This window comes from Chaetura pelagica, unplaced genomic scaffold, assembly GCF_000747805.2.
Source record: "Chaetura pelagica isolate M959 unplaced genomic scaffold, ChaPel_1.0 scaffold468, whole genome shotgun sequence".
Lineage (NCBI taxonomy): Eukaryota > Metazoa > Chordata > Aves > Apodiformes > Apodidae > Chaetura > Chaetura pelagica.
In genome coordinates, this window is record NW_009954231.1 from 1 (window position 1) to 21,944 (window position 21,944).

Genomic DNA, 21,944 nt, shown 5'->3' on the forward strand with positions numbered 1-21,944 from the left:
CAGCCTGTTCCAGGGCTCTGTCACTCTTATATCTCTTTTTCTCCATTTTTGCTGTAGCCAACTCCCTCCCACCCCCTGAGTGGTGCCCACCCCCCCAGCCTGTTGCAGCTGGAGCTCAGTGTTTGTCCCTTTGGGTCTGCCCAGACACGACCCACCCTCACGGCCCCAGAGAGCCCAACAGCCCGGCCCGCAGCCCCGCTCTAAGGGGAGCCCCAAAGGGGGCCCGGACCCCAAAAGCAGCTCGGGGGGGGGGACACACAGGGAGAGAGCAAAAACCTTCAGCACGTTGGTTGGGGAGGGGGTGTGTGTGTGTGTGTTTTTTTTCCCCTCTTTTCCTCCTCAGGAAGCAGCGCCATGGACGCCTTCAGGGAGACGTTCCACAAGGTGGAGAAGATCGGGGAGGGCACCTATGGCGAGGTCTACAAGGCTCGCAACAAGCACACGGGGCAGCTGGTGGCTCTCAAGAAGATTTGCTTGGACTCGTGAGTGGGGCAAAGCCCTGGTGGTGGGGCCTGTCGTGGCCGGGCCCAGCTCGGCGCCACCATTTTGTGAGGTGGTGCCAGGGCCTGGTGAGGCTCGGCCTCCTGGCAGGGCCCATTTTGACCCCTCCAGGATGGGGACTGAACAAATAAAAGCTTATTGCTGTTCCCCTGGAGCAGCCCCAGGCTGTCCCCATGATGAGGGGTGTCGGTGTGGACCAGGGGCAGCCCCTCAGGACAGGGGGAGAGGCTGCCTGGGGGGCAAAGAGCTTTCATCTGCCCCCGCCTCTGAGAAGCAAAACGTTGCTTCTCCAAACACACCCCTGGGTGCTCCCAAACAAGCTCTACCCCACAGCTCGCAAAGTCTAGGTCACCCCCTCCTTCTTTTTCCTCGTGGCTCCATTTCCCCCAGCCTGCCCCATCTACAGCTCCATCCTAAACCCAAGGCGCCCGGTGTGAGAGACCCTCCTTGTAGCAGGGAATGGGGCACAGGGGGAGGGAGGAAAGGGAGAAGGGGCACAGGACCCCAGTGGGCTGTGGGATCCCACTGGGGATGGGGTGTTTTACGTCCTGTCTGTGCTGCAGGGAGATGGAGGGTGTCCCCAGCACTGCCCTCCGAGAAATCTCACTGCTGAGGGAGCTGAAGCACCCCAACATAGTCAGGTAAGACCTGGGTGAACTCTCCCCACTAGCATATTGACAAGCTCCTGCTTATCTCCATAGCGAGCTCTGGGTACAGGCAGCAGGAGGGGCCTTCCAGAACTCCCTCAATTGAACAGAAAGGAGCAAAATAAACAAGAAAATGCAGGAATCCCTTGCCTTGTTTGCAGCAATAGCCCACAGCACTGGGCTGGTCCAAGCTGCTGCTGCCCCACACCACATGCTGCTTTTATACCTGCTTCTTTTTGCTTCAAAGGACTCACAGAGCAGAGCCATCTGTGGGAGGAGGGATTGTTTGGGTTCCTTTGGGCAAAGGTCTGGAAAAGGTCTTCCCACACACCCTGTAAAAGACTGGCACTCCTGCATAGCACAGATTCCCAGCCAAAGGTACTGAAGAGACCACTTGCACTTTTGCAGGCTCCTGGATGTCATACACGGCCAGAAGAAGCTCTATATGGTGTTTGAATACCTGAATCAGGACCTGAGGAAACACATGGACTCGTACCAAACCGGAGAGCTTCCTTTAAACTTGGTCAAGGTACAGTGTGGAAGAAACGCTTATTAGCGTTTCCTCGGCAGGGCAGGGAGTGTGTGTCCTTGCTGCCTTCTGCTGGGCAGAGCCAGCACTGCTCCCACCCACACTCAGCAGCGTCCCGCAAGCCTGGTGTTCCCGTATCCTAAGTTCTTTTTTCCCCATTCAGGTCTGTAAAACAATCCAAAGCGTGTTGGTTCCCAGGATCCAGCCTTTGAACTGGACTCATGGTGGCCTTGTCTGAAATCTCTTCTCTCCTTAGAACTACCTGTTGCAGCTGCTGCAGGGTGTGAGCTTCTGCCACTCGCACAGTGTCATCCACAGGGACTTGAAGCCACAGAACCTGCTCATTGATGAAGCAGGAACACTCAAGCTGGCTGATTTCGGGCTGGCAAGAACTTTCGGGGTCCCCCTGCGCACATATACTCACGAGGTACTGTTGAGATTCCTGCCACCTAAGACTGAGGTACACAGCCCATAGTGGGTGACCAACAGCAGCACCACAAGTTGCTCGTCCATAGCTGAGGCCCAAACATGTGCTCTTAACCTGGTCCACAGCTCAGGGGTCCCCTCATGTCCCCACAAAGTGTGCTGACTGCTTTTACCCTAGCCTGTCTGCAAGCTGGGCTCCCACCTTCTCTGCAAAGGGTGCATGGATTTGTTCCAGGGTGTCCTAATGAAGAATGATCTGTTAGTACCAGTTTTGCTGTCACTGAGGTGTCTGCTAATTCAGCCAGGCACGCTCTCATTTGTAGAGCTGCTGCATAACAGCTGAGAGGATTCCAGACCTCTAGTTTCACCCAGGGAAGTGAGACAAAGCTTGTTTGTTCCTTCTTTACCAGGTGGTGACTCTGTGGTACCGAGCCCCTGAAATACTGCTGGGATGCAAATACTATTCCACTGCTGTGGATATCTGGAGCATCGGCTGCATCTTTGCGGAAATGGTAGAACGGGTTGAAATAGTCTCTTGAGTGAGCAGGGAGGGGGCAGCTGCCACAGGAAAGGGGGAGGAAGGGACAAGGCACACAACTTAAACAGTTACCCAACCTCTCCCCTTCTTCCCAGGCTCAAATTCATTTGTTCCCCATTTCTCTCCCTCCTTGCCCCCAGTGCCACAGGGGGATGGGGCTTAGAGTCAGTTCACAGGCTGGTGGTTCCTGCTGCTCCTTCCTCCTCAGGAAGGAAGATTCCTTCCCTGCTTCCCCATGGGGTCCCTCCCATGGGAGAGAGTCCTCCAGGAACCTCTCCTTCATGAGTCCATCCCACCAGGTCCAGAGCTGCTCCAGCCTGGGCTTCTCACAGAGTCACGGGCTGCTTCAGGAACAAACTCCCCTAGCCTGGGGTCTTCCACAGCTGCATCATCCAAGTCCACTGGTAGCAAATCTGAGTCCGCTGGCCACAAAATCCAAGTCCACTGGCCAAGCTCACCCCTCCTGGTGCCTTCAGGGAATGTCCCACCACGTTCCTCAATGCAGGGGCACAACTGCCATCAGGCCACAGGCTGCAGGGAAACTTCTGCTTGGGCACCTTCTTCCCCTTCTTCCTCATAAACCACCAGGATCTTCACCTCAGCACTGCCTTTCACCTCTCCAGCACAACCTTTCTTTTCCTCCCCCTATGCCCGCACTGCTGGGATCTTAGATCTTGTTATCTCTGCAGTGTAGCAGCATTATCCCCAGCTCCCAAAGCCCCCAAGCTGCAGAGCAGCAGAGGCTGGGCAAGTAGGTGGGGCAGGAGCTACCCTGCCAGAAGGTGTGTTAGGAAACTCGAGGCAAAAAGGGATAAGGGACTGGCTGAGTCAGGACAGGCTCAGGGGAGCAGGGATCCATGAAAAGGCCTGGACACAGACTAACAGACACCCCTGACGTTCACAACCATTGCCTAGCAGACTTGCTGCACTGTAACTGCTCTGGGCTGGGCAGATGTTTGCATCTGCTGGGACACAGGCTTGCTTACAGCAGGAAATAAGGCACACAGCTGATGGAAAGGTGGGAACTGGCTTTTTTTTTTTTCCCGCCAGGTGACTAGGAAGGTCCTGTTTCCAGGGGACTGTGAGATTGATCAGCTCTTCCGGATCTTTCACACCCTGGGCACTCCCACCGAGGTGACCTGGCCTGGGGTGACCCAGCTGCCTGACTACAAGAAGGAATTTCCCCAGTGGGCAAGGAAGGAGATGAAGGACATTGTTCCCAACTTAGATCAAGATGGTAGAGACTTACTGGAGGTGAGTGAGGGCTCAGAGCAAGCCCCAGGAACAAAGAGGACTTTTTCAAACTGGGCAAAGAATAGGGATATTTGGGCCTGATCTACCCAGAAGTGCAGTAGCTGATCTGGCTGTAATGCTCATTTCTGCCATTGCAGAAACACCAAATCACAGCAGCACAGAATTGTCATGGTTGGAAAGGACCTCTGAGACCACCAAGTCCAACGATCAAGACAAAAAAACCCCTCAACAACCACAAACAATCACACACACTTCACCAAAAAACACCCACAAAAACCCCAACAACCTCAGCCACTAGAGCCTGCTCTGAAGTGCCACATCTACATGTTCCTTGAATACATCCAAGGATGGTGACTCAAGCACCACCCTGGCCAAGCTGTTCCAGGGCCTGACCACCCCTTCAGTATAGAAAACACTTCCTAATATCCAACCTGAACCTCTCCTGCCACAACTTCTGGCCATTTCCTCTGGTCCTGTTGTTACTTACTTAGGAGAAAAGGTCAACACCCATCTCCCTACAACTACCTGAAAGGAAGTTGTAGAGAGTAATGAGGTCTCCCCTCAGCCTCCTCCTGGCTCTGACATGGGTCAGTCAGGGCAGTTTCCTCTAGGAAACCATTGCACTGAGGGTCAGGAAACCCCTCTAGTGTGATGCCCATGGGAACTTCAGCCTTGGCTGAACCCTGAAGCCCAGAGAGGGGAAAAGGCAGGACCAACATCTGCATCCGTGCCCAGCTGTGTGCAGGTACAATCCATCACTGGGTTTTGTAAAAGCCTAAATCCACTGGGTTTTCTCTTGGCAGCAATTGCTCTTGTACGACCCCAGCAGGCGCATCTCAGCCAAGGCAGCCCTGGGTCACCGGTGCTTCAGGAGGAGCCCTCAGAACCCTGAAGAGCATCGTGTGCTGCAGAGATGCTGCCGGTGAGAAGGCACAGTATCCCCCAGGCACTTGCACCAGTGGAGCAGTGGGATGTTTTTGCTGTTTAAATGTCTGCAGAATTGTTGCTGACTTCGGGGGTGGTTTTGACATCTCCTTTTTTTGTTGTGTTTGTTTGGTTTTTTTCTTTGATATGGAAAAAAAATAAAGGTTTGTACTTTTCTCAGAAGCCTCAGTGTTTATTGTTTGGTGTGGGCCTTGGGGGTAGTGACAAAGGACAGTCCAACTGGTCCTTTCTTCCACAGAGCTCTTCTACCTTCATCATCCCCTGGAGTCTCTTTTACCCTTGCCTCTATCCCATGGCCTCTGAACAGTAACACCCAGCTCACAGGGGCACATTTGCAGGTCATGGATTAATTCTGCTCTGGGAATCATTTCCCTGCCTCTGGATACATGTTTTAAAGTCAATTCATTCTGTACAGACAACCATAGAACTGATTGTCTGCACAGAATGGAAAGGACCTTAAAGACCACATAGATCCAACCCCCCTACATGGGCAGGGACACCTCCCACCAGCCCAGGCTTCTCCAAGCCCCATCCAACCTGCCCTTCAACACTGCCAGGGATGGGGCAGCCACAGCTTCCCCTGGCAACCTGCTTCAAAGTCACCCTCACAGCAAATAATTCTTCCCTGATGTCTAACCTAAATCTCCAGTTTAAAGCCATGACCCCTCATTCCATCACTCCCTGCCCTTGTAAAAAGTCCCTCCCCAGCTTTTCTGTAGCCCCTTCAGGTACTGGAAGGTGCTCTAAATTCTCCCTGGAACCTTCTCTTCAGGCTGAACAACCCCAGCTTTCTCAGCTCTAACTAGCTAGATGGACCGTTCAAGTATGGAATATTTCTTCTCAAAGGCCACTATTTGTTCTCAAAGAGTCAGCTTTTTCCCACTGGCAGTTACCTGGGTTTTCTTTGCATCTTCTTTCTCTCTCCTCATGTAGGATTCCTGTTGTACCAGACAAGCTGTTTTCAGAAGTTGTTTTCTTTTTCAGAAGACCTGCATTAAGAAATCAATCCCAAGCACCCAGCCCAGAAACATAAAAATACTGCAGTTTGTCTAGCCCAACAAAAACAAAGCAACAAGCTGAATTTCAAACATTTATGACCCAACTCTGCTGCCAACAAAGGAAACCAACAACAACCATGTCAAAATAGCTGCTCTGGGAAAGCCAGAATCAAAACCTTCATCCTGTACCTGAGAAGGGAGGAAAAGCACCACCTGGCTCCTCCTGAGCAACTCCCAACCTTGCCAGCCAGCTGGAAAGCCCCAGGACTGCAAGGTGCTTCCTACAGACACATCAGAACATGATCTGAGCTGCTTTCTGCAGATGAGGACACCACCTGATAGCAAAGGATTTTTTTTTTTTTGTGGAGTTGTTTTTTCAGAAACAAAAGGTAGAGCAGCCTTTGAGGGCAACTGCTCAGCCACCCAACTGCCTCTAAACACCTTCAGCCAGCCCTGAACACCTTCCACCACACAGTTACCATCACTTCATCCAAAATTATTAACTGGCTACCTAATTACCAGAATTCCCAAGACCTTTAGGTAACAGAGAATTGCCCAAAACTATTTAATCAGCTCTTCAGGAAAAAGTCACCACATGAGCATCATACTGCTTTATAAACAAGCAGGGTATGATCTCATTTCAAAGTGGAACAGCTGCAATGAAGGCAGCCCCAGAGCCCAGCACCCTGCCTGGATAAGGCAGCCCCAGAGCCCAGCACCCTGCCCCACAGGCAGACAAGAAACTCACCCCTCAGCAGAGCCAACCTGCAGGAAAGGCAATGACCCCATTGCTGATGGATCCTCCCTGGGTTCAGCCAGCCTCGGGCAGGAGAGCCAACACACAGCCAGGCTGGTCCCAGCAGCTTTGAAGAGCTGGGACCCAAGGACAGCTGGGAACCACACTGGTCCAGGCCTCCTTGATTGCCCTGGAACATGATCCTCACCTGGTTGTGCTCCTGTGCTCTGAGGGCTGTTGGGCTTGCCCTGGCAGGAGGCCAAGCCAGGGTTTCTCTCCTGACATGTCCCCTGGTCCATCCAGCCCTTGCTGCTGGTGCAGAGCAGCCAGGAGGGGGATGCACAGTGCTGCATGTGCTCTACCAAGAGGAAACAGGCTGGGAAAAGGTGCTCTGGGGTGTGTGGAACAGTTTTCCCCATTGTAAAGTGCCCCATTATTGATCGTGGCAGCTGAGACAGGCCACAGACACCAGCCACAGGCCTGACAGTAGACACAGACCCTGCAGAGCATGGGACAGAGCCTGGGTAGATCTTGAGCTGGAAACTTGGTTTTCCCATGGCTGGAGTCAGATTGTCAGTGCTGAGCAGGAAGGTACTGGGACCCGTGATTGTGCTGAGCTTGCCAGCATGGGAAGAATTCCTTCTTGGAGCCCAGGCTTCAAATCCCAGCTAGGCTGTATGGAAATAGAGGCTATGCTGCTGCTCTCATGGGGGAGAGGGGATGAAACCTCTGCCCTTATGGATTATTTTGGATGTGCTGGATTTCACAAGCAGCAGCAGCTAAAAAAGCCCTAGAGAGAGGGAAAGAGCAGCTCATGTCAATAGAAAGTAACTTTTCTCATCCCACCAAGTCAGGGAACTCTCCAGAATAGGGTAGAGACTAGGGAAGAACATTTTATCTCTCAATGGGGATGTGTGGGACTTAGGACTTGCTCATTTCAGCAAGGGCTGAGCACTGAAGTGACACAGAGGAGTGAAAACATGTCCAAAGAAAGAGCAAGTGCAGAGTTTCCAGTACTGTTGGGTGGATCCTGCAGCCAAGGCCAAGAGTGCTGCTAGATCAGGGGCAGCAACCCTTTGTAGATTGGGCTGCAGGGCCCAGGACTGCACAGGGGGAGGACCAGACATGCCTTTGGCCACCCCACAACCTCGGCCTGCAGAGACAACCCAGCCACAGACGCACTTTCTAACGTTTATTGCATGCAGAAGAAAGACCCAACTTGGAAAACACTCTGGCTCTCCCCCTTTTCTGGGCATAACCACGTTTTACCTACTGCCAGCAGAGTCGTCCCAGTCAACCCCCCCACTTTGCTGTCACAGCAGCACCCGGGGGACTTCAGGGACCTCCTGTGTCAGCCCCTTCCATGCTCACAACTTCTTCCTGGTGCAGCCAAGCTGTGCTGGGACGCAGGGATAGCTGAGATAGAAGAGTTTGCAGCCCTAAATGCTGGATGCTCCTTTCCTGTGGTCGCTGCTGCTGCTGCTGCCGTGGGGAGAGGGGTTTTGAAGGGATGAACTCCTGAAAGAACCAGATCCAGTACATGCCTGGACCTGTTCAGTGCCTGAATCGGGAGAGCCTGGGGGAACAGCTGCCCTGGTGGTACCGCTGAAACCCCTCGGAGGTGGCTGGAAGCAGCAGGAGGCTGCTCAGAGAATCCTTCTGGCAGAGAGCCATGGCCTCCTTGTAATTGATCTTCTCTTTAGTGACGGGGTCAATGAGATCTTTTTCGTAGTTGGACTCATCCTGGAGCCTGTTGGCCAGGTCACCTGTTATCATCCCTGTCTGGGCAGCTTCCTGCAGAGGGATGCGACCAGTTTTCTTGGGATCAATGAGCCCTCCAGTTAGATGCTGGACCTCCAAGTAGGGGAAAGCGCTGTCCTTTGTCATCCATCCCTTCTGAACTGCTTCCCCCACCGACAGCCTTCGCTTGGTCACTGGGTCCTCAATCCCTGTGAAAGCTTTCTGGGCGTTGAGCAGTCTCTGCATGTAGGTCCTGTCAATCAGGCCCCTCTCAATCGCTTTGTGGACTGACAACCGGTCCCGAGAAATCAGGTCTATGATGCCCCCTGTGGCAGCCTGGGCTTCCAGGAGCTTCTGAGCTGTCATGGGATCGAGCAGCTTCTTGGCAACAGCCGTCTTGATGTTGTACTTGGTGTCAGTCGTGGTGTCGTACACCCCGGCGATGGGGGACGTGTCGTCACAGAAGCCTTTCTGCGAGGCTGGAGGGAAGAAGCTATGGGCTTGGTGGGTGGTAGGTGAGGAGAGTGGTGATTTGGAGATGATGGAGCCAATAGAGAGCGATGAGGGAGGCTTGGATTCCCCAGCCACCAACAAGGCGAATTCAGAGATGGGAATCTTGCCATCCCGGTACAGCTGGTACTCCTCCTTCGTGATCCTCCTCAGCTTCAGAGCATCATCAATGGAGTACTGCTTCCCACTCTTCTTGTCAAGGAGAACCGAGACTTCCCCATTTGGACCTAGGGTGGTGATTTCCTCCCAGTCACACTCCAGCTCTTGCAGCTGGATGTACTGGCCTCTGTCTATGATACCTCTCTTATAGGCCTCGTAAGGGGACATATCCTTCCCTGTCTCCGGGTCCAATATAGAAATCTTGGTGGAGAGGTTGGTCTCTCTCATCTGGGTCTCATGATTGATTTCTTCCCGGTTGACCCTTGACTGGAGATCTCGAATGAGCCTTTCCTTGTTGTAGATCTGATCCTTCTCCCTAAGGATGTCTGCCTCCAGCAGGGAAAACTCCTGTTCCAGCTGCTTCTTCTTCTGCCTGTCATTCTCAGTCCGCTGGTTGAGCAGTTTGGACTCCTCCCGAAGGAAGAGGATCTTCTGCTGCTTCTGCCTCTCCAGCTCCCGCAGTTCGCTCTCCAAGTTGGCTCTCTCCTGGATGGCCAGGTTCCTGGCTTTCTGCAGCTCTGTCTCCTCCCGAGCCCACGTCCTCTTCATGCCTTCAGCTCTCTCAATCTTCTCCCTGAGCCACCGTACCTCCTCCTCTGCCTTTTGCTTGGCCCCTCTCTCCCTGCTGAGCAGCTCCCAGACACGTGCACGTTCATTCTCCAGTGCTCTGTCCTTTTCCACTCGAATCACCTCCTTGTAGATGGTCTTCTCCTGGGATTTTGTTTTCTGCAGGACATCAACTTGCACCTGCAGGTTCTTGCATTCCCTTTGCAAGTTCAGCACCTCCATCTTCTCACGGTCCAGCTCCAAGCGCAGGTTGCTGGCAGACTGCTCAAGGACTGGATCCTTCTCCAACTTGACCACTTCTTCCATAATGATCTTTTCTTGCACCGGGGCTGGGCTCTCCTCCAGCTCCTTTATTCTCAATGTAATTTGTCTCATCTCCTTCTCCAGTGCAAGCCTCTTGCTTCGATCCTCCTGAAAATTGAGCAGCTTCTCCTGCTCTTCCACCAGGGCACGAACCTGTTGCACATCACGTTCCAGACGACGCCTGTTGCTCACCTCCTCATCCAAGCTCCGGCTCAGCCTGGTGTGCTCATCTCGGAGCTTTGGATCCTTTTGAGTCAGTATGACCTCTTGGACAACTACCTTCTCCTCTGGCTTCCGCCTCTCCAGCAGCATGTATTTATTCTGCAGGTCATAGATTGCATCCTCTGCTGCTCTCCTCTTCTGAGACATGTTCCGCACCTCCTGACGGAGGCGATCAGCTTCTTTTTCCAAAAGTGGATCATTTTCATATCGGATGACTTCCTTGTTGACCAGCTTGGTTTCCACCTTGGATCTCTCCCTCTTCCATTCATCCCGTTCACCCTGCAGCCTGATCAGCTGCTCTTGGGTCCTGCCATTGGTGTTCACTAGTTCGTTGAGCTGTTGTTTCAGCCTGTCGATTTCTCTAAGAATCTCTGGACTCTTCTCATGTTTCACCACCTCCTCTATAACCTCCTTAAGCTCCACCACTGGCTTCTGTGACCTGAGGACATTGAGCTCTGCTAAGGCCTCTTCCACTTCACTGTCAATCTTTGTCCTTTTCAGAGTAACTTCCTGGAGCTCCCTCTTCAGGTGTGTGATTTGCTTCTCTGTTTCAGGATCCACCAGGAAGATCTCATTGACCCTCTCTTTAACCTCTACCCTTGGCTTTTGCTTCTCTGCAAGACTGTACTGGTTCTGCAGCTCTGCCAGGTCACCTGTAAGCTTCAAGTTCTTGCTTCTCTCTTCTTCAATCAGAGTTTTAAGCTTGGAAGACTCTTTCAATAACTCTGGGTCCTGTTCTACCTGCTTCAGCTCCTTAACAATAATTTTGGGTTCAGCTGTTTCGATTAGTCTTTCCACCTCCTCAATCTTGCTCTTCACCTTCACTATTGCTTCTTCTGCAGACTTCCTCTTGAAGAGCTCCTCATCAATTTGTAGCTGCAGGGTCCTAACAGACTTCAGCATTTCTGGGTTTTTCTCCAGTTTGATCAGCTCCTTCACCACCACTTTCTCCCGGATGTTGGGCTGTTTCCGCTCCAGCATGTGCAGCTCCCTCTTCAGCTGCTCCAGTTCAGAAGCAGCAGTCAAGCTTTCCTCCTGGAGACGTTTGATCTCCTGACGAAGACTGGCTGCTTGGCTATCCAGGCTTGGATCTTTCTCAATTTTTGTGATCTCTTTGGTGAGGAGTTGGGCAGGAGCCACCTTCTTCTCGCTCTCCATCTGGGCAAGCTTCCTGCTCATCACTTCAATGTCTTCTTGTAGGCTCTGCCTCTTTCTTCCTTCCTCTTCGATTTGCTGCGCCATCTTAGCCAGGTTGCTCTCCACCTGTGGGTCTCTGTAATACTCTATCAATTCCTTTTCTTCCACTCTTTCAATGGGCTTCTGAGTCTTCAACATGAGCAGCTTGTTTCTGTGTTCCTCTAGGTCCTCTTCGATCTTGGCCACTTTCCTCCTTTCCTCCTCCAGCTGTGATTTCAGCCCCTCAGATTCCCTGCTTCCCATAGCTCTGTTCTCAGATTGCTGGCTTTGCTCACACACAGCTTCAATGTCCTCATGCACTTCCTTCTGTGAGGGAAAAACAAAAAAGAAATTAAAAAAAAAAAAGGGGAAACAGAGTCACTCTTTGAATCTGGTGCAGAGTCAAAGGCCTTTTCCATGACAAGGCACAGGAGGAGACAGAACTGGTACAGAAAACCCAGGGAGCCTCCAAATACAGCTGCTCATAAATGGCCAATGAGGGCACATTCCCACCATCTCTCACTGGTGTCTTTCCCCTTGTCAGGGAGTTGCTGCAGGTGAGGGAGGAGCTGCTACACAGATGGTTCATGGTAGCATCAGAGAGTGCCCCACTTCCAACTCCTGTCCTTCCTGAGCGTGGTGAAAGCCACCTGGACCAGAGACCTTTCCTAGAGGTGAACAAAGCCCTCTATGCCTTTTATGCCTCTTATGAAAGACATAAAATTCCTATTGCTTTGAAGTGTTTCCAGAAGATTGTGAGCACTACATTCCAGGCATATCCACAGACAGCTCTGGAATTCTCAGCCTGTGAACCTTGATTAGATTCATCTGAGAACAGGCTTAAGAGCCCTCATCTTTTTTCATAGCATAAATTACAGATTCAGTAAACACTTGAGAGCCCACAGAGTGAGGAATGTCACAACTTCAGATGTCAGTGAAACTGTGGTTACTCATGGTCTTTATCTCACAGGGGTTTTCATTCCTGTCCTTCCTCACACCTGGCTGTGGAGACCTGGGGAAGGGCAGTGGGATCCCAGGCTGAGAAGATTCTGACAGCTTTGGAAAGATCATTTTAAACCCCAATCTAGAGCACCCCAATCTTGCCACGAGCTGGTACCTTCTCAACAATCTTCTTAGCAAACTCCAACCGGCTGAGCTGCTGCTTATTTTCTGCTGCCAGCTCCATGTAGAGCTTGGTTACATCATTCTCCTGAAAAAGAAACAGTGGTGAGAACCTTGTCTCCTCACCCTGACACAGCTCTCTGGAATGGCACACTCTCCCACCCCTCTTTTCACTTGGATGCACTTTTCTGTACTTCACAATTCCAGGGATTAGTGTCACCACATCTGACCTTCTAGGAAACAGAGTCCAAGGACTCATGTAGGAGATCCTGTCCCCTTTATTGGAATGCCTGTTAGATGCCTTCAAGCCTTCACAGGGTCCAGACTTCCAGATTCACCTTGGGCCACAGATGGATGGCCAGTGGCAAAACAGCCAAAGTGATGCAGGAGAACTGGGTTGTAGTTGGGAAGAACACAACTCTGTTGAGAGGACAGAGCTCTGGCTCTGTCCTGTCTTCACACACTGACCTCACAATTCTATCTTCACACACAGTGTGGTAAGGAGGCATCACCAGCAAGCTCAACCAAAGGTACCAGACACAGCCCTACTTCTGGATCCCTCACAGGATGCTTTGCCCCATAGACAAAGAGATGCCTGATGATATTTTCCTTGGGATTAGGACCATGATTAGCTGTGGCTGTCAGAGTGGCCTGGCAGAGAACATGGGGCTTGGGTAAGGAGCTAGACAAAGGTTTCATGCCTTCATCTTCACATTGTACCTGGGCCTGGATGCTTTCTTGCAGGGGGGTCACACGCAGCCTCTTTGCAGCAAAATCAGTCAGGGAAGGGTCCAGAGAAGAGCTGTATTTGCCTGCTTGGAGTTCATAGTCCTGTTCAGAGCAGAAACAGGAGAATCAGTTGGGGTTCCCTTGAGCGAGAGGCTAAGGGAAGGCTACGTGGGAAAAGCCAGCCATACATTGAGGGTGGACTGCACATTCCTGGAGAGTCTGACCACGGTGTTCTTCTCGGGCTCCTTGCTCTCAATCTCCTCCACCAGCCTCTGCAGGAGAGACACGTGTTGTTAAGGACAGCTTGAGGTACAGCAACCCAGTAATATTCCTGCAGGCAAGGTAGCTCAGCCTGGTACTAACAGTAAGGTGGGAAGAGGAGGACATTTGGGAAAGGCACCTGGGCTTTAGGTGATCTCAGCAGCACTATCCCTGGCCCAGGCCAACACAGAGACCATCACATCTCATCTGAACTAATCAGCCCAGGATCTGCTCAAGGGGAAAAAGGTGCAGGGCCCAGATGCAACATCTCAGCCCAAGGTGCAATCTTTCAGGGCCTGGGTATGTCCTCTGCTCAGCCTGGGTGTGACTAGCACAGATGAAGACCCCAGCACTGCAGATGATCATAGCAGAGCAAGGTACATCATCTGGGGGCTGCAATTATGTTGTCTCCTTGTTCTAGTCATTTCACTGTGGTGGGTGGAGCACACAACTGGAGCTGGGTGGTACTATTTTACACCATTCACAAGCAAGTCCCTCATCCCTGTTAAGTTACAGGTTATGAGCCTGCCCTGGAACTCACCTTCTGTGCCTGCAGCTTGTAATTGATCTGGCTTGGCCCATCAGTGGTCTTCACTTGATGCTTGGGTAGGTTGTTCATCCAGAACATCAGGTTCTCGTTGGAGTTTTGGAACTGCTGGTAGGTGAGGCTGATATTTCTGAGGGTCTTCTCTCTGCACAGCACAAAGGTGAACAGGAACATCAAGGGGAAGAACAAGAATTCATGTGTAAATTCCCAAAAAAGACAGTATGGTGAGAATGTCACCCCAGCAAAACAAGAGGGTGACAGGTGGTCCCTGAGTGGGGGACACAGCTGTGCACACCAGGCTTGGTACTGCAGCTTGAACATGGCTTGGGAGAGGAGAGAAGGCAAAAGGCAGGCAACCAGCACTAAAGCCTGTAAGAAGTGTTAACTTCCAGGGTCTCTCTGGGTCAGGCAGAGGCAACAAGGCTACCCAAGGCTGCCTGCTCAGGGCCATCTGGAAGCTGAAAGCCTGCAGTGTGTGTAGGGAGGTGACAGCCGCCCAACAGGACAGCCCTAGTCCCCAGTATGACAGCAGAGTGGTCAGGATCAGGGTCCTGCCATGAAGAACATACACCTGGGACTCTGGCTAAGAGGAGCAGAGCTGGTGCCCTGGTTCCTCACCGCTGGTCCAGCTGCTCTGCCACGGCGTGGTAGCGGTCGGTGAGGAGCTGCACCTCCCGCCTCTGCCGGGGCAGGTCGGGGCAGTACTCCTGGAAGTTGTTCTGCACAGCACTGCAGCTGTGCTCAGCATCCTTGAGCCCACGGTTCAGCTTCAGGACACTGTCCTCTTGGGCCACCAGGTCCCGCTTCATCTTCTGCATGGGGCGGGGGGGGAAAAACAACCACTCAGACAAGACACCTCCAGGTTGGCAGCAGCCCAAGCAGAACCCCCTTCCTTAGCACAGTGACTGGCTGTGCAGCACCTGGGGGTTGGTTGGGCTTCTCCAAAGTAGACATATGGAAGAGCCATGAGGCCTTGTTCAGTAAAGGTGGGAAGCAAGGGGAGCTGGACGGGGCATGGGGCAGAAAGGAGAAGCTTTGGGGAAGGCAAAGAAAGGGTCACTGTGAGTCAAGGGTGACAGCTAATGGTGGGGAAGGGAGAATGGGAGCAGGGAAGAGCAGGGAGTGACAAGGGGTTAGATGCTAAGAGGTTCATCTTGTATTTCAGGGACCACAAAGGTCCTGGGAGGGTCAGAGCTCTTTGCTAGTTAGTGAGTGCACGTCAGTCTGCAACAGCAACATGAACCTTTGTGGAACAAGCCTTAGAAAGGCTCCATCTCTGGTGCCTTGGAGTGCCCAAATAAGCAAAGCCCAGCTCTCCCCACCATTGCTACCCAACCTGAGAGATCTCCCTTCCCTACCAAAGAACCTGATGTTCTCCTACCAGCAGATCGTTGGCCCGATCCTGCAGGGCATTGGGAGATGCAGGGATGATGCTGTCCTGGGCCAGCTTGGCCTCAAACTTGCTGACAATCTTGTCTGTGTTCTCAATCTGAGTCTCTAGGTTCAGGGCAGCCTTAGCCCTGGGGAAGGGAGAAATTACAGGACAAGTTCAGCTACAGAAGGCCCCATTCTTCTCCTTCTTCTCCAAAATCAGAGGATTTTGCCTGTCTAAGCTTATTTAACATCAGGGTTTCTACAGCATGGCAGAGAACAAGCAACATGGACTCACAACCCTGTGTATTGCAAAGAGGTCAGATCTATTGCATTTCACCACACCCAGTGTCACTGGGACACAGATTCATTGTGGTGGACTTCCATGGCTTACGTACAGGAATTCCTTTGGGGGAGCCTTGGATGATGGGGGGAAGGTTTCCAACCAGCCCTTGGCTAGATGGACCTCAACCAATTGTCCACATGGACTGAAGACATTTTCTCTCATGCTTTTGTGTTGCCACCTCTGTGCAAGGCTTTCCTCCTCTCTTCCCCATCACACCTGGCCACCACCACCACCACTCACTTCTCGTTGTACAGGCTGGAGAGCACATTGACATCATTGTACTTGCTCCTGAGGGCATTCAACGTGACAGGGAGCTGGGAAGCTGAGGTGCTGGTGGGTTTCTTGGAAAGGTAGGTCTCACACTCCTTCTGCAGGGCATCCTTGGCTGCCCCCAGGTTCTCAAGCTTCTTTGTTGTTTCCTGGCACAAGCAGATGGGAGCAGAGTCACCCAACCCAGCCATAACAGTCTTGTTGAGAAAACATCACCCTCAGGGCAGGCTTTGCTGTGGGGCAAAGGGTGGGGTGGCCTCCTGAGGAGTTGGCCTTTGGGTACAGCCCCATCCAGACTGGGACTGTCTGGCAACAGCAGCGTGTGGGAAAGAGAGCAGAACAGACACAGATGGGAGAAACCTGAGTCCATCCTTCTGCCAGGGCTGGACAAATACCCATGGGTGAAGGTGTAACAACCTGAACTACTACCAACCCAGAGCTTATCCCAGAGGGATGAGGATGTGAGGGGCTCCAGGGCTCTTTTTCTGTCCCACTTACATCTGCCAGTCTGTACTTCCCACCAGGTGAGCCAAAGCTGGTCCTGGGATCAATGACCTCTATCCTATTCCCTTATGTGCTACAGATTAAGGGTGAGGTGTGACAGCCTCCCCAGGACAAGGCTGAGGACCCCTGAGACTGGACCCTTGTCCACAGCTCTGAAACCAATGGACCATCTTGCTACAGAGCTGAGCCAAGGGGAGAGCCTGTGTTTCTCAAGGTTTAGCTCAACCAGTCCCCTTCCCAGGGCACAGCCAGCCTGACACCCTTGCAGCTGCAGCACAGGTTTCTCCTTTGAAGGCCCAGCTGTCATCTCCTGTGGGATCCCTGTGCCACTTCTGTTTTGGGCCAAGAACACTTGGTCCCACCAAACTTACCCTGCTCCAATCCTGCCTCAGCAGCACTCACCTGCTGGTGTTGGATCCTCCTGGCAAGGTCATCTGTGGGGTCAGTGTAGCTCACTGGAGACCTCACTCTGTTCAAGACCTCCTTCTCTACCTGGACCAGGTCCTTGCCAACACGATCCAGGCTACTGAGAAGCTGGTCAGCTTGGGGATCATCCTGGACTGCAGGGGGGCTCCTGGACAGAGCTGCAGGAAGACACAGCTTAGGTTAACCACCATTTCTCATCTGCCATCCCAGTCTTGCTGCTCTCCCATACGTGGTCCCTAAAGCTCCAGCTCCCTCTCATGACAGCCCTGCTGCAAAGCTCTGCCCTTTGTGCTCTGCAGCTCTGAGGCCCACGGGCTTCTCCTGAGCATGGGGCTCTGATGCAACCATGAACCACTCAGTTCACATTTCCAGTCAGGCACGTTTCCTAAGGCTTATGAAAATGGTTTTAGCTCTGCCCCAGAGCTCAAGTCCAAAGGAGGGACAGAGACAACCACAGCCATCCCTGCTCAGCTTTGCTTGGCTTTTTCAACTACAGCTGTGGGAGGAACCCAGCTGGCCAGGGCTTGGGATCCAGCCATGGCTCCCTGCTTATTCCACAGCCCCCAGCCAGAGAAGGGACCTGCCAGCAACTCAAATCCCAAAGAAGGTTGAATGAAGGCTTCTGAATAGGCACATCCCCCTGCAACCCCGAATACTCTGCAACTGTTGATGGAGCTGGAGGTCAGTCTCAGAGGTTTGAGAAGGGCAACAGAGTAAAAGTGACTTGTCTGGGATCAGGCAGTGCCTCCTTGGCAGCACCAGGAGTCAGGTTGTCCCATCAGCAGCTCTTTCCCACAGAGCAGAAGGCATCCTCATGCCTGCCCAGTGGGTGCTCTGCTTCCAGCCAGGCCTGGGGGCTCTGGAAGGCAGGTGGTGGGGCTTGATTTGTAGAGGGATTGACTGACCAGTGCACATACCCTGCTGGCTGGGCTGGACCTGCTCCTTGTGGCTGCGTCTCAGGGTGCTCTGAGCCGCCGCGCGCTTCTGCTTCACCATGTTCAGCTCCCCTTCCAGCCTGAGGGCAGAGAGGGGCAGGAGTCAGCAGGACAGGGAGCTGCTGCACTGGGCAAGCCTCCACACAGCCCTGGGAGCAGCTCCATGCCTGTGCCTGTTCCCAAAGGCAGGGGGGGAAGGATGTTCCCAAAGGCACCAGTTGGTTTCTCCCACTGTTTCTAACAGAGCTGGAGGTTCATGTCATGGCCCTGCAGCACTGCATAGGAAGCCAGTAGAAGCTGCTGCTCCTGTGGCTGCAGCCCTGGGAACACCAATCCCCATTTGTAAGGATGGTTCCCTTCTAATGAAGCCAGAGCTGGGATCAGCAGGAGTTGGAAGGACCAAAAAAAAATCTCTGGGTGGGAGAAGCCTGATGGAACCAGAAGGTTCTCTCAGCCTTTGAGGGACCAGGCTTGATCCCATCCCTGCCATGGGCTGCTCCAGCTCAGCACTGGGCTCTAAAACCAGCAGGTCCTGGCTTGCCTGGCTGCTGTCCCCCTGCAGGGCCAGGACACAGCTCCCTGCAGAGGGACTGGGTGGTGGAACATGCTGGGAAATAAAACAAAGGCAAGTATTTTGCATGCAGGAAGGGAAGCACCCACTGGGAAATTAAACAAAGGGCCAGATGTGGCCTGAAAAGGGGAAGAGTTTTCCAGGTAACCCCTCCAGAGCTGCTATCCAGGAGGCAGCTGCAAATTCCTTCTTTTCTCTTTTAAAACACACATGAAACCCTTAAACCCAAAGGATTCAGTGATGTGGGAGGTGAGGAGGGGTGGGCATAGGGAAACCCTCTGGTCTGTGTGCCTGGGGCTCCCATCACAGACATTCCAAGTGACTGAACCTAAGCCTTCCACAGCCCTTGGGCAGCAGGGATTCAGCCAAACCCCTGGGGACACGATTACAGAGGGGATCCCAAAGCTCCCTGCCCCACCACCCCATCCTGTGGGAAACACAGGGGCTGGCAGAGCCACGAGCAATGAACTTGGTGGTGGTTGAGGGAACATTTCTCAGTCTCCAGCTGGGGCTGGCTGAGAGGAGATACCACAGATAACTCTGTCCTGTTTGGCAAGTCCCGAGCTCCAGACTGATTCTGCAACGAATTTAGTCAAACCTATGCAAGTCACATGTTTGGGTGAAGAAATCAAGCCTGCCTGCCAGAAAACTCTTTGCCAGCCAGGTCCATGCAGTGTGCATGGCTGTCGAGGAACGGCAGGAACCTGGGTGAGATACTTGGGTGCAGGCAACAATCCCTGTCCAGGAGGGATTTCTTACTACAGTCAAGAGGTCTGTTCCCAGCTGCTCTTTTCCTGCAGTCACATTGGCTGTGACTGAAGAGCAAGTATGACCATCTCTCTGGGCCAAGCTCTCCACTGCAGACTCACCTGTTGACCTTGTCGATGGACTCGGGGTCTGGTGGAGGGATGGAGAAGCAAGCAGAAGGTACCTCCTGAACCACACCAGTGCTGCTCTGCACCACCCACATCTCTGGGTTGCTGTTGTCCTTCAGGGTGTACTTGTCACCTCTTGTCAGCTGCACCTGGGACCAAGGTACAAAACCCAGTGAAAGGCTCAGCTTTCCAACACCAGGCAGGTTCCTCCCACCACCAACCCAAGATCTGGAGCAACCAAAGAAGAATCCAGTTGCCTGCCTCTTCTGAGGGTACTGCCAGTCAAGCCCTCACCTCCCCAGCATCCCAGTCACAGAGGGTGTCCAAGGTGAGGGGCTGGGGGGGACGCAGCCTGCGCAGCTTCAGGGGGCTGATCTCTTTGCTCCTTCTCTTCAGGTCAGCAATGCTCTTCTCTGCCTGCTTCACCACCTTCTCCTCATTCTAGACAAAACAGGGAAGACAGGGGTTGTGACCAGGCTTGGCTGAGAGGGAATGTTAGGGATACCTACAGTGGGTATTCTAGGACCAGCTGTCCAGCCTTGTATGGTGACAGCTGAGGTGGAGGCAGAAATGTCTCCATTCCTGACCCCTCCCCATCCCTCCTCCCCCTCCTCATTATCTCCTTCACTCCCAGCAGACCTGCTCTTGAAGGCACAGCCTGAGCTCACCTCAGGTGATCCCACATTGTCATATTAAATCTCCTGGAGAAGTTTTTCTTCTCAGAAATGGAATGGAGACCTGCCAAGAGGTGGCTGCCTTCCAGTGTCAGAAGGCACCAAAGAACCCAGTACCTCTTGGGAGCAAAAAACATTGCCTGCCTGGGAAGATCCTGCTTTGAACGTGTCCCCTCCTTTTCTCCAGGGCAAAGGTTCCTTTCCCATCTGCATCTCATCCCTGAGGGCAGATTTCTTTCCCCCCCTCCCTCAGCTCACAAGGGTGCTGAGGAGATGGCAGGACCTTGCCCTGCTGTTTGGATCTCAGCAGTTCAACCTCCCAGTGCTCCTTCTAATCCAAGTGTCCCGTGTTTAGGACAATGTGCATCTCCTCCCTGCCCTTCTCCTTTGCTCTGGTGGGGACCTGGGGCCTGGCAGAGTGTCACTGATGGGGACAGTGCCTTCCCAGGGGTCACTGCCCCACAGAGTGAGCAGTGTGGGGCTTCTGAAGCCACAGGGGCTCAGCATTGCCATGGGCTTCCCCTCCCCAGCACAGAGCTGGGCTGAGCTGTCCTGGGAGGGTTATTTACCCACCTCTTCCCCTTCCCCACTGATTGTGATGTTTGGTCTGTCCTTAGGTCTGGCTAGTGCCACCAGCCCTGAAGACCTCACCTCCAGCTGAAGCAGCAGATCTGACACCACCCCAGGACTGTCTTTGTTGAACTTGCTGTATTTGGTGTCCAAGTCAGAGTTCATCTTCTTCAGGGAGTGGCTCACAGCCTCAGCATCATCCTGGAACTGGAGGTGTGGGTAGGAAAGCAGTCAGGGTTGGGAGGAGATCACCATCTCCAAGTTCACTGGGGTCTCTCACTTCCCTGCATGTCCCCCACAGCTGGTCTGGGGTTCACAAGACCCTGCAGACCATCCAAGCATGTGCTTGGACAAGGACTCTCCATCACCTGAGCCACAGCAAATAATCCAACCACCCAAGTCCCAGGTAAGGATGAGGAGCAAACCCTCCACCAGCAGGGCTGGTGAGACCACCTGGGAGCCAGTCCTTCATCACAGCACTGCAGGGCTGGGTTTTGGGGGATGCTGCCCTAAAATACCCTGAATAAGAGCAAGCAAAGGATCTCCCATCCTTGTCCCTTTGTTGTCTCTCTTCCCACCCTGCCCACTCTGGCCTGGCCCTGCATCCCCCACGGCCCATACTCTGCTCATTGTACCTTCTTGTAACTCTCCACACTTTTCAGTTGACTCTCCTGGCATATGCAGAGATTCAGGAAATTCTGCCACTCGTTCTTCAAGGCTTCCTGGTGAGCCTGTGGTGGGACAGAGCATGACTCCATCGGTTCCAGCTAGTTCTACCTCTCTCACCAGCAGTCTCCTTTCCCCAGAAGTCCCAGAGATCAGAGGAAGGGTGAAGAGCCCTGTTGAGGAGGTGCAGAGCTATGCCCAGGCATTGCCTGATGCTGAGCCTGAACAAGCCTGGGCATCCACCAGGACCTCACTCCCACACAGCAGCCACTCAAGGGGGTCTCAGCTCCAGTGGTGGGGGTGGCTGTGAGCCCACCTCAGCTTGCCACTGCATCTGCAGGCTTGGAAATACAACCCTGGGAGCTGGTACCTCCTGGGAGAGGTCACACTGTGTCCCAGCTGGAGTTCCACAGGAGCATGAACATGGCTGTGTTGACCACACATCTGAGCAGCAGACCAGGAGCTGGTCCCAGCACACTGATGTTTGCCACTATCTCCTGGACATTTCTGATGGGGTGAAGAGCCTGCACTGCTTCCCCACAGGGCTGGAGCAGACAGAAAGATGCTGCAGTGCAGCTGGTGCAGTGTGGGAGGCAAGAGTGACACAGCAGCTCTGCAGAAGAGGTGAAGAGGTCCCTTCTTCCCCATTTCCTGGCTCTAGACCCACAAATTATGGACAGAATTCTCATTTTCTCAGAGATTTTGGGAGGAGACCCCCACTCCCTACCTGGATAGGCTTGACAGCTGGATGCTTCAGCTCGATCATCCTGTCCCCATCATCCTGAAGATTGTTCACTAACTCCTCCTGGCTGAGCAGCTCATTGGA

At 53.0% G+C, this 21,944-nt stretch overlaps 2 protein-coding genes across 2 annotated transcripts in view; one reads left to right on the forward strand and one right to left on the reverse strand.

Annotated features, from left to right (window-relative positions):
- The first annotated feature begins 354 nt into the window (after positions 1-354).
- CDK3 (cyclin-dependent kinase 3) lies at positions 355-4,825 on the forward strand. The gene is made up of 7 exons (XM_010003596.1): positions 355-482; positions 1,065-1,142; positions 1,557-1,677; positions 1,934-2,104; positions 2,514-2,615; positions 3,692-3,895; positions 4,699-4,825. The coding sequence occupies exons 1-7, from the start codon at positions 355-357 to the stop codon at positions 4,819-4,821; spliced, it is 927 nt and encodes a 308-aa protein (XP_010001898.1). The 3' UTR covers positions 4,822-4,825.
- A 3,303-nt stretch (positions 4,826-8,128) lies between these two features.
- The window catches only part of EVPL (envoplakin), a 24,176-nt gene continuing 10,360 nt past the window's right edge, over positions 8,129-21,944 (reverse strand). The window contains exons 8-22 of the mRNA XM_010003597.1: positions 21,846-21,944; positions 21,088-21,183; positions 20,534-20,659; positions 19,503-19,649; positions 19,203-19,357; positions 17,745-17,842; positions 16,804-16,985; positions 15,868-16,046; positions 15,292-15,430; positions 14,529-14,722; positions 13,905-14,055; positions 13,291-13,374; positions 13,094-13,204; positions 12,369-12,461; positions 8,129-11,578 (exon numbers count right to left, since the gene is read on the reverse strand). The exon at positions 21,846-21,944 is cut by the window's right edge and continues 9 nt beyond it. Coding sequence (XP_010001899.1) covers positions 8,129-11,578; positions 12,369-12,461; positions 13,094-13,204; positions 13,291-13,374; positions 13,905-14,055; positions 14,529-14,722; positions 15,292-15,430; positions 15,868-16,046; positions 16,804-16,985; positions 17,745-17,842; positions 19,203-19,357; positions 19,503-19,649; positions 20,534-20,659; positions 21,088-21,183; positions 21,846-21,944 — 5,304 coding nt within the window. The remainder of the gene's footprint in view (positions 11,579-12,368; positions 12,462-13,093; positions 13,205-13,290; positions 13,375-13,904; positions 14,056-14,528; positions 14,723-15,291; positions 15,431-15,867; positions 16,047-16,803; positions 16,986-17,744; positions 17,843-19,202; positions 19,358-19,502; positions 19,650-20,533; positions 20,660-21,087; positions 21,184-21,845) is intronic.

Excerpts from the sequence above, each read along its gene's own strand:
- CDK3 (XM_010003596.1), top strand. The coding sequence starts at position 355 with ATGGACGCCTTCAGGGAGACGTTCCACAAGGTGGAGAAGATCGGGGAG. Across the intron at positions 483-1,064 it reads AAGAAGATTTGCTTGGACTC|GGAGATGGAGGGTGTCCCCA; the intron begins GTGAGTGGGGCA and ends TCTGTGCTGCAG. Across the intron at positions 1,678-1,933 it reads TTCCTTTAAACTTGGTCAAG|AACTACCTGTTGCAGCTGCT; the intron begins GTACAGTGTGGA and ends TTCTCTCCTTAG.